Here is an 11,639-nt window from a genome sequence, read left to right as displayed (position 1 = left end):
ATGTAATTTGAGTGACTTGTGCTGGGAGTTAAAACAAAAGAAAACAAATTGTAAACTGACTTTCATAAAATCTAATGAATTAAAATACCACGTGAAAGAGAAAATTGTGGCCTTTGTTTTTCATCTATTTTTTTCATAAAGTGTAATAGGATATTTCCATACTTTCTGTGATCACTGAAACACAACTAGAATTGTTCATGACTTATTCCTTATTTTTTCTGGAAGATGAGTTTTATATGCTTTCATATGAAATTCTGATCCTTTTCAGTTTTCATCTGCATGTTTTACTTCTTTTGACAGGATATGACATATGAATCTAATAACAATCGTTTTCTGGACAGTCCGGTTAATATTTTTTTTTATAAATATAAGAATTTATGCCAAAATTTCCATGTTTTTAGGCAAAAATTTGCTTGTGCATTGATAATTTTCTGTTTTGTCTTTAATATCAACAATTAATGCAAAATATCAGCATTCTACACGAAAGAAAATATTTTAACGAAAACATTGATAGGCTTCATGACAGTATTAATGTCTTAACTTGCTTAGATATAGGGAAAATACCCCAAAATGTATTCCCCGATATTGCTGTAAAATGACACCAAAATAGCAACCTCCGTCACTAGTCACACTAGTGATACCGACTACAATGCGCTCGCTGGCTTGTCTATCAAAAGAGTACAATAGACTCTCTTGCCTCGCCCGTGTTCATGGTGTTGGTGTGACTAGCACGCATAAATGCATGTAATTCGCGTCGCGTTAGAAAAGTGCATATTACCTATATGGGTATGAGGGCAAAAGGCGTTTTTTACATATTAAAGCAAGTTTTATGTTAATAAAACCTCTTGGAAAAGTTAGAGGAGGCATTGCTCTGCATGTCGCAAGCAATTACATTCGGGCAACTTAAAACATAGTACCACAAGAGCCTCTCGAAGGTACCCCACCATTATCCGAAGCTTGACTTTTAAAATATCTTGCATTTTGCAGCTCTCAATGTGGCAAAATGATGCTTCGCATAGATAAAAAAAATTATTTTCTTGAAATCACTTAGAGACGGAAGAGTAGGCTTTTCTCTATCAGCAAAATTTAGAGAAGTGAGAGCACAGCAAAGCCTACCCTTTCAGGGGGCTGCCCCAACGGTCACCCAGCCCCTTTTCGTATTTTGCCCATTTCTTGGAAAATTCGACATTTTGGAGCTACACTGATGAAAAAAGGTGATTCTACTATGTAGTGAAGCCACTTTTATTGTTTTGAACCATTAAGAGTAGACATTCTATCTGCAACATATAAATAATTGCTAGAAAATCGAATCCACCCCCATCAGTGGGTTGCCGAAGACACCATCCCCTTTTTTCCGTATTTTGCAAATTTATGGAATAATCTGCAAATTTGGAGCCCCCACTGAGGCTAAAAAGTGTTTCTGCTAAAAAGCAATAAATTTTCATTGTCTTAAAATCACATGGAGACGAAAGAGTTGCCTTTCCTCTATCAGTTACATATAAAGAAGTGCTGGTACAGCAAAACATACCCCCATCAAGGGCTCCCGAAGTTATCCATTCCTTTTTACCGTATGTTACCTTTTTATTAGAAAATCTGCGGATTTGGAGCCCACATTGAGGCACAAAAATGTTTCTCCTAAATAGCAAACCACTTTCATTGTCTTAAAACACCTTGGATGCAAAAAGTAGTTATTTTCTCTATCTGCTACATTATAACGAAGTGCTGGCACATCGAAGTCTTACCCCCTCAGGGCACGACTAAAGTCACCCAACCCATATTTCGCATATTGCCCATTTCTAGCAAAATTTGCCATTTTGGAGCCTCATTGAGACAAACGGCGTTTCTGCTTTGCAGAAAGTCCCTTTTATTGTTTTGTAACTCATGGGAGGATTTTCTCCAACTTAATTTGAAGACGTGCTTGCACACAGAAGCCTATAGCCTATATACCCCGTCAGAGGCTGCCGACCCCCCCCCCCCACCCTTTTGCCTATATTCCCTCTTTATTGGAAAATTCGAAAATTCGCAGTGTTGATGCAAAGAGGTATTTCATTGATGCAAAAAAAAGGTATTTCTGCCCCATTGATGCAAAAAAGGTATTTCTACTATGAAGTAAAACCACTTTTATTATTTTAACTCCCCTGGGTTGGGGATGAAAGAGTATAGGCTTTTTTTAAATAAAGAAGGGCTGGCACATCGACGCCTACCCTCTTCAGGGACTGCCGAATATTAAGTTACCCCATCCTGTTTGTCCATTTTGTCTAATTATTAGAAATTCGTCATTTGGAGTCACCATTGAGGGTGTTTCTGATATAATAGTACAGTCACTTTTATGTTTTAAACCACCTGGAAATGAAAAAGAAGGCTCTTTATATATACATATACATATATACAAATGTCCAATTTAGTTTTAAGATCAATATTTACATAACAAAACAATAAAATTTAGTTTTCAGATTTACGTTCAACAAAAATTATAATTAAAACAATGCATGAAATCAATCTCTTTTTGAATATTCATTCGCAACAATATTCAAATTTTAAATTGAACGATCAAATTTAAAATATAGATTAATAATAACAGAATCAAATTTAGTTTTAAGATTTAAGTTCAACAAATATTATATTTAACACGATGCATGAAATCAATTTCTTTTTAAGAAGATTCATTCGAAATATTCAAATTTTACAATGAACGATAAAATTTAAAATCAACATTAACATTTGCACATTAAAAAAGAATCAACTTTATTTTTAAGATTTACTTTTCAAAACCAAACGTAAAATTAAAAAAAAATCTTTTTAAAGATTCATTAGCAACGATGTTCAACTTTTACAATGGACGAGCAAATATAAAATCAACATTAACATTTGCACATTAAAAAAGAATCAACTTTATTTTTAAGATTTACTTTTCAAAACCTAACGTAAAATAAACAAAAATCTTTTTAAAGATTCATTAGCAACGATGTTCAACTTTTACAATGAACGAGCAAATTAAAAATCAACATTAACATTTGCACATTAAAATAGTTTTAAGATTTAAGTTCAACAAAAACTATATCTAACACGATGCATGAAATCAATTTCTTTTTTTAAAAGATTCATTCGCATTAATATTCAAATGTTACAATGAACGATCAAATTTAAAATCAACATTAACATTTGCACATTAAAAAAGAATCAACTTTATTTTTAAGATAAAAATTAAAAAAAATCTTTTTGAAGAATCATTCGCAACAATATTCAAATTTCAAAATTAACAATCAAATTTAAGATCAACATTAACATTTACACATTAAAAAAATCAATAATAGCTAAAGTGAAAAAAAAAGAAAAGAAAAGAGAATGAATCATTCTGATTTACCTTTGTTAAACTGAGAAAACAATAGAGCTGGACATACATGTGTATTACAAAAGCGGTCCCATTTTCAGTTCAGGTAATTCTTTGACTTTTCTCTTGACATGTGATTGTGTGCCTTTCTTTTTAGTTCCGGAATTGAAGAATTCAGCGGCTTCGGCAACGCAGTAGTCGTATTCATCTTCAAACATACCATGCACGTTGTACACTTGATTAGCAAACCAAAAGAAACGTTCTTCGGCGAGCATATTCAATGCTTTATCAAAATACTTGTCAACTAATTCTTCCCATGGCAGTGAGATGCAATCCTCGTGGTCCTTCTGACTTGGATATTTATTTTTGCATCCTTCGCATGACTTATGAACACTCTCATTGATGAGACCAGATATGGCCTTAACTGCCATGAGGACGGGTGACGCTGGATGACTGCATGCCTGCATCCTCCTTATCCATTGGCGGCGGAGCAGATTATCTTTTGTGTTTGGGGGGGGGGGGCGGCTATTGTTGCGTCCCCCCCCCCAAACACAAAAGATAATCCTCTGCTCCGCCGCCTATGTCCTTATCCCGATCCTTCTTATCAACATCCATGCTCTGGTTTTCCGTTTCTTGCTCCATCACCTCATCGAAAGAAAGCTTCTTGCAAAGGCTTTGTAGCTCTTGGAGAACTTTTTCAGATATATCTACCTCCATCTGAACCGATTGGGTTGGTGGAGTTGGAGGAGAGCTACGTCTCGTTGTAGGTGTCGTCACTCCTTCTATGATAGCGTGTTGCCTTCGTAGTCGATGACGGCGGGTTGCTGGCGCTTTCGGGGGAGATTTGAGCAGTATGATGTCCGGTGTTAGCATCTTTTGGGATGATGCCTGGGATGACCGGCGACTAGATACCGTGGGTGAAGTTTCCATAAGTTGTTGATCGAGTTCGGCGAGGGCAGCCTGGGTACAGAAAGAGGATAAAAGTGTCGATCAGTCAGGGAAATGTGAACTTACACATACATTTTTTTAATGACGTTTTAAAAAAAAAATGCGCAAGACCAATGAATGTTAAATTCATGCCATGTAGAATCTATTTCTTTACATTACTGAATGCTCTTACAGCATTGCTTATTTCAAATTTTGCGCCAACCAATTTCCACCAATTTTCGGTAGTTAAATTGATGCCTTTTTTTCCCGGGAGCATTCTGTTAGACCCATTCATTGTATAGTATTCTCGGACATTCACGCATGGGCGGAAATCCCAGGGGGGAAGTGTCCCCCCTACCATTTTGGAAAGGGGGGGGGGAACATAATATCAAATGTCCCCCCTACTATTTGTGGTCTTTTATTATGGAAAAAATACATAATTCAAAATCGAAATTATACACATGTATCCTCGAATTTCGAAATATATGTAAACAGAAAGTTTTTGTTCAGAACTTGGATAGGAAAACAAATGGTATATACCGGCCCGACTATTCTCGTATTCGCATCTAGTCCTAGTCAAAGAGTGATGACATTGATGACACCGATGGCCATTATCAATTTCATAACTAATAAAAATGACGAAAAAGGAAAATCGCCTCTGGATGCTTATAAGTAAATTAAGTGCATAGATGGTAGACGAGAATGTTCCATAAACCGTTAAAACATACCTTTGTTAAACCAGTTCATTTTCCCTTTATTTCAAATTTACTTGGAATATAAAAATATTTTCATTGTTCGCGTACTCAGTAAAAAGAATAGTTTTCATGAGTTATGATTAATCCTTCGCAATGAATTTTAATTATGTTGAATCCCCCAAAATCTGTTTTTAAATACTCTATTAACGAGACTTTTATATTCCATTTTTACACAAAGTTCCTGCCGTGGGAGGGGTCGTCATAGGTAGATCAAGGGGGCGAAGCGGCGGACCGCCCCCTATTGGCGGCGCAAAATAGGAAGTGGAGGAGAAAAATAAGAAAGATAGGATGAAGACGAAAATTGAATGATGGAAAGGGGAGGGGAGTAATTGGAAAAAAGAAGACTTTCAGGTCATAATATAAAAATAAAAAATTCGCTCGCGCTTTGCATTAATACACAGCCATCTCTTTATTTCAAAACGTGCTTATTTTGTTCACTTTTTAGATCGGAAATATATAAAGTCAAATAATTTATTTAGAAAGATATCCATCTTTAAAAAAAAATCAGCTTGCGCTTTGCGCTCGCATTGCTTATTGAGATAAACTGCTTGTTCTTTATTTCAAAAGTGCTTGAAAGATCCAGTTTTCAGACGTGAATATAAAAAATAATAATTTCGCGCTTCGCGCTCGCATCAGTAATATGGTTGAGTCAGATACTATCCTGTTTATTGCTATGAGGAAGATGACTTTTTTGGTCGGAAAAAAATCAGAATACGCTTCGAGCTCACATTAATTAAAATTAAGTTAGATAGCTACCCTGTCATTTATTTTATTTATAATACAAATTTTTAGGCCGGAAATGATATATCTTCAGCACAAACTTCGGGCTCGAATCTAATATTGTTTAGTAAAATTCCTATCATGTTCATGATTGAAAAAAGTGTTACGTTTGTCCAGTTTTTAGGTTAGAGAATAAAAAAATTTCAGCTCGCGCTCGGATTCATTGTTTAGATTCCTATTCCGTTCATTATTATGTGCTAAGAATGTCCAGTTTCAATATAGGTTGGAAAATAAAAAAACTTTTAGCTCACGCTTCACGCTCGCATTAATTGTTTAGATTCATATCCTTTTCATATTCTTTTTAAAGTACTAAGAATGTCTAGTATTTAGGTTGGAAAAATAAAAAAATTTCAGCTCGCGCTTCACGCTCGCATAAATTGTTTAGATTCCTTTTCTGTACATACTCTTTTTAAAGTGCTATGAATGTTCAGTATTTGGAAAATCAAAAAATTTCAGCCCGCGCTCGCATCTATTATTCAGTTAAATTCCTATCTTGTTCATGATTTGAAAAGTGTTACGAATGTCCAGTTTTTAGGTTGGAAAACAAAAACTTTCGCATTAATGGTTTAAGTAGGTTCAAATTTAGTTCATGATCACAAAAAATGTTCAGAATGTTAAATTTATATTTAACATTCTGGTCACAATTCAGGTAACATTCTGGTAACCCCTGGTAACATTCCAGGTCACAATTTATGAAATATTCCTTCTAAATAAAACGGTTTTGAGCCCTCTTCAAATTCACATTCATTGACATGTATTTCCCATGACTGAAATGACACCCAGCCTCTTTTCGCATTGTATACCCATTTTCTTTGCTTCTCCCAGATGCCTAATAAATAAAACAAGATGATAAAATATATTTACTATGCGAATCTTAACATAGCTGTTGCTGAAAACCATAATTCAAAAGTACACGTCATGCAGTAAAATATTTAACACCGTCATTAGTTTTAATTAAGTTGGTTGTAGTTGTTTGAAATGATTATTTAAACAAAAATATATATGAATAAACACAATAACACATCCCTAATATAAAAATAATATCATACTTCAACATTGAAATTTACCCTTAATGCAAGGAGGATGAGTCTTTGGTTTGAGTTTCTCCTGTACTTTCACCAGTGAAAGTGAAAAGTTGGCTGGGCGTGGAACATCGTGGGCGTGGTCCTCTGGTATCACAAGCTTAGGCGTATTCAGTTGACTGTTGCTCGTGGAGGCAAAAATATTCTCCGGTGTGTTGGTGGCCATCATGGTACAGGCGGTATAATGTAGATCTGTGCTCTTCAAGTACTGATTTGTAGCTCAGGGACTCAATGATCCTAGCGCAGAATTTACTTCACTATTTATGTATTCTTTAATACACGTTCCTATGGACCATCCCTCTCGGCCAATCAGAGTACATTTGATTTTGAATTGACCAATCACCAACAATCACCCCTTTTCATGAGCCAATCACAAGCAAGACGGTTAATTAACATTCAACCAATCGCTGATCTCGAAACTTCATTTTCTGACTAATAATTTATAAAATCACTCCTTGATGATGGAAGTGACTTTTAATTGGTCAAACACATAAGAAAACAAAGAAAATGTAAATTGAACGAAGGTCGCTAATTAACATTGGAAGGATGTTTTAACTGGTCAAAGGATGACTACTTAAAAACAAAGGGACGCTTAATTGGTCAAAAACAAAAGAAAACAAAAGGAACTTTAATTGGTCAAAAACAAAAGAAAACAAAAGGACTATTAATCGAACAAAGGCCATTAATTAACGTAGGAAGGACGTTTTAATTGGTCCAATTATGACTAATTAAAAACAAAGAGATTTTAATTAGTTAACGGATGTCTTAATTGGTATTAAATTTCAATGAATCACTCATTAACGACCAATTAAAATCAATTAAAAAGTCCCTGTCTGGTTAGACTAGCTTAAATACTAACATCCATCTCCATCTCATCTAAACATCAAGTGAATTACTTAGATCAATATTGTCCAAATATTGTCCATTATCACCCGAATCATACATCTGAGCTGGTCATTTACAAAACCGTATTGCCCTACATTTTCTGAATATCGGGAAGGGTAGGTATATTGTTTGTATTTTCCTCGGTCTCAATGCGCGTATTTACTTTGCATGCAGAGACGACGCAAAATATACCTTTGTATTTCCCTGGTCTCACATCCGGGCATTTGAGGATGCGTATAAAGAAATACGCTTCATAAGGATCCGCGCACCACGTCATAATAAAGACAACGCTGGATCCGAGCGCTTGCAAGTACGTCATAATGGTAAAGTGCAGAGCCTAGACCGATATTAACATGACACAAAAGAACTCTATTTTTAAAAGAAATATCCCCATTATCATGATTTTTGCTCTAGATATCTGATTAGGATGATAATAAAAATATTGACTGGCTCTTCTTTCGGGGAACATCAAATATATTGCCCTCGTCTAAAGACTCGGGCCAATATGATTCTTTTGCTGGCAATATATTTGATGTTCCCCTCAAGGCCAGTCAATATTATATAAATATTATCCAATATTATCCAAAATTGTCCAATCAGCTTTCATACGATGTAAAATTTCTAAGCGCTGTCATCTGTTTATTGACACTATTCAGAGCAAAGCGAAGACACGTCTTCTCCCTCAAAATTATCTCGTCATCAATCTGAGTTGATGAATTTGAATTTATATATATGTAATCTGGTGGGTTAATTAATACAATTGAAAGCCCCACCAAACAAATTCAAATTCAGATTAATGAATCTGAATTTGAACAAAAGCCAAACAAGTATACCAATTTCGTGAAATTGGATGAATTATTAGGGCAAGAAGTTAATACTAAAACAGTCGAGCATATAAATATTTTTATTTTCATTCCCTACTTCATTAAGAAATTATTCTAGTTCATGGAAAAGGTTGATATTCGTATCAGAGGGTCAATAAATTAATCATGTAACAATGATTTGGAACTAGAATTTCCAATCTCTATGAACACTTTGTTTATAGACATTGAAAATTCTAGACTCTGCATGCAATATTTTAACACAAGAGTTAATCTTGAACTTGAGAATTTGTGAAATTAAAAGCTATTTTATTTATCGTCCATCAACTCAAATATTTATAGAAAGCTTCCAAGCTGTAGTCAAATAATTCAAAATCCCTTTTATACACTTCATATAACTTCTGTAACTGATCTCTCGTAAGTTGGCTGTAATATTTCTTTAGAATATCCAGTGATGAACTATTCGTAGCTGATTTCGACGCTTGTGGGTATTTGACTGATGGGTCAACATTTGCCGATCTGAGGATAAAGTCTGCATCGTCGTCCAGTGTTTCATATTTCCCGATGATGTCATATTTGACGTCACAAGGTCTACACATCACACTTACAAGATTCCAATGCTTATCGAATGACAAAGGATTGGTGTCTATGAGATAGTCGACAAATTCCGAGAATTTGAGATCATACTTTGTTCTCAAGTTCGGTTTAATGAAGGCGGCCGCTTCAGCACCGCGATATTTCTCAATGATCGGGATTCCATACCTTTCAATCCAATTCACATCCTGTTTCGGCCACTTTCTCTGAAAAAGCAGTGAATTATTTGGTGCAAGCTTGTCTCGGAAAGCCGAAAGTACCCGAGTGAATGGGTGCCGAGAAAACATGAACTTGGTAAACTTTCGGAGCATGAACTGCCTATGGCTGATATTGGTGTACTGATGGAAGTAATCAAGGTATATTCTACCTCGTGTATTGGTTGGGAGTCTTTGAAGAGCTTTGATTCGGATATCATCTATGCCACCAATTTTGAGGAAGACGCTTTTCCAGTTGGTACAACCAACTTTAGGAACATTACAATATATGATGCCATACCTTTCGTTTACGATTAGTTCCTTGGGCGGGTCAAGGGCGGGGTCACGATGAGAATCCATGTTATAAATACACTCCTCTTGAAGATAATCAATTCTGTCCTTCATGACAACCGAGGTTCTTCTGCCTGCTTCGTTGATGTTAAAACCCATCACCTTAAAAGAACAAACAAAATAAAAGACAATCATGACGAATTTTTTGTTGATGTGGTTATGTTCGAGCTTTTACACCATCCTGTTCTTATCACATGTATTAATTGAATCCCTACAATGTAAAAAAAATTAAACAAGTGGAATGGCTCTGGCGGTCTCACCTGCATCACGCGATTCATTATAGCAGCAGTGCTGACTCTGAAAACTACTATAACTCGCACAAAAAGTCCAGTGGTACTTGGTTACTCTTATGTCCACGTTTTATGAACTAGACCAACACACTTACAGAGATATGATGGTAATTCAACAAATACCCCCAACATGGCAAAAGTTCATTGACCTTACAGGACCTTTGACCTTGTGACCTGAAACACGCACAGGATATTCAGTGATACTTGGTTACTCTTATGTCCAAGTTTAATGAACTAGACCAATATACTTTCAAAGCTACGATGGTAATTCAACAAATACCCCCAATTTGGCCAAAGTTCATTGATCCTAAATGACCTTTGACCTTAATCATGTGACCTGAAACTCATGCAAGATATTCAGTGATACTTGATTATTCTTATGTCCAAGTTTCATGAACCAGGTCCATATATTTTCTAAGTTATGATGACATTTCAAAAACTTAACCTTCGATTAAGATTTGGTGTTGACGCCGTCGGAAAAGCGGCGCCTATAGTCTCACACTGCTATGCAGGTAAGACAAAAAACGATGGATCGTCATAGCGTGTTTTTACAGGTATAAGGACGCTCCATCACATGTTTGTGCGCATCATGATCATGTGCGCGGACGTCGAGGGTGTATCAAAGATGTTCGTAAGTCCCGTCGTAAGTTAAGAGCGACCTTATGAACGGCTGGTGATCCTTTCTTACATGCTAAACCATCGTCAATGGTGCATACCATTTACCAAGAGAAAGGATCACCAGTTGTTACGGTCTTAAACTGTAAACTCTTGCTATAGTGTAAAGCTTAAATGTGTCCAGTGTGTGCGCGCACTGCCTCTGTGTTGTTTGGTACCATTTGTTTGTACACCAACACACCGGATGCACGCATAGGATCCACTGCATGCACACGTACACGATCGCCTATGATTTGCTCTAAATGAAAAATATGCTGCAGTTTTTTTTACCAGGTTATTATATGTCTTAAATCTCTTTTATTTTGTGATGAGAAAGATGTGTTTTTCTAGAACGGACTACAACTCCCCATCCCAAAAGAAAAACTTAAGTAGTTGGAAAATAGAAACATACATAGTGTTTGTGCGTGAATATTTTGTACTGAAGCGATATTCTCGCATAAACTCCCCATTCACTGTGCGCTCGTACATTATATTTGCCATAGAACACTTTTACGCGAACTTACCCGGTGAGTTACACTATAAGAACGATTCGCTTATACCCTTTTTACACAGGATTTTCTTAGCCCCGGACTATCGCTAATCCCGTACTATCCTTAACCCCGTACCATTTTTTTCCTTTTCACACACGCCAAATTGTTATTGCTAACCCCGAATAAGGAATGCTAGCTTTTCACACACGAAACTCGCTAACCCCGGACTAGTGGTTTTTGTCGATCATTCGTAGTACAAGTACTTCACTCGTACCCTTTTTACACACGCTAAAATTTCCTTAACACCTATAGTACGGGGTTAAGCTTAGCCCACTTTCGTTTTACACTAGCGATCTTAACCCCGTTCTATCGCTCTTAGCACCGCAATTGCTGGGATAACCCTGCTTTTTTGCTGGGCCAAATAATCCCGTACTAAAGATGGGGTTAGCCCACTTTGCAAAAATGCTGTGTAAAAAGAAAGTGG

General features: G+C 36.1%; 1 protein-coding gene across 1 annotated transcript; it reads right to left on the bottom strand.

Moving 5' to 3' along the window:
• Positions 1–8,646: 8,646 nt before the first annotated feature.
• LOC121414716 (carbohydrate sulfotransferase 11-like) lies at positions 8,647–9,822 on the bottom strand (the record flags this gene model as incomplete). Its single annotated transcript, XM_041607782.1, is given in 1 exon segment — positions 8,647–9,822. A coding segment is annotated over 1 exon segment (918 nt), but the record flags the coding sequence as incomplete, so codon positions are not given.
• Between the last annotated feature and the right edge of the window lie 1,817 nt (positions 9,823–11,639).

Source organism: Lytechinus variegatus, chromosome 5 (genome assembly GCF_018143015.1).
Source record: "Lytechinus variegatus isolate NC3 chromosome 5, Lvar_3.0, whole genome shotgun sequence".
Taxonomy (NCBI): Eukaryota; Metazoa; Echinodermata; class Echinoidea; order Temnopleuroida; family Toxopneustidae; genus Lytechinus; species Lytechinus variegatus.
The sequence above is the reverse complement of the archived record's forward strand: the minus strand, read 5'-3'. Positions and strand labels throughout refer to the sequence as shown.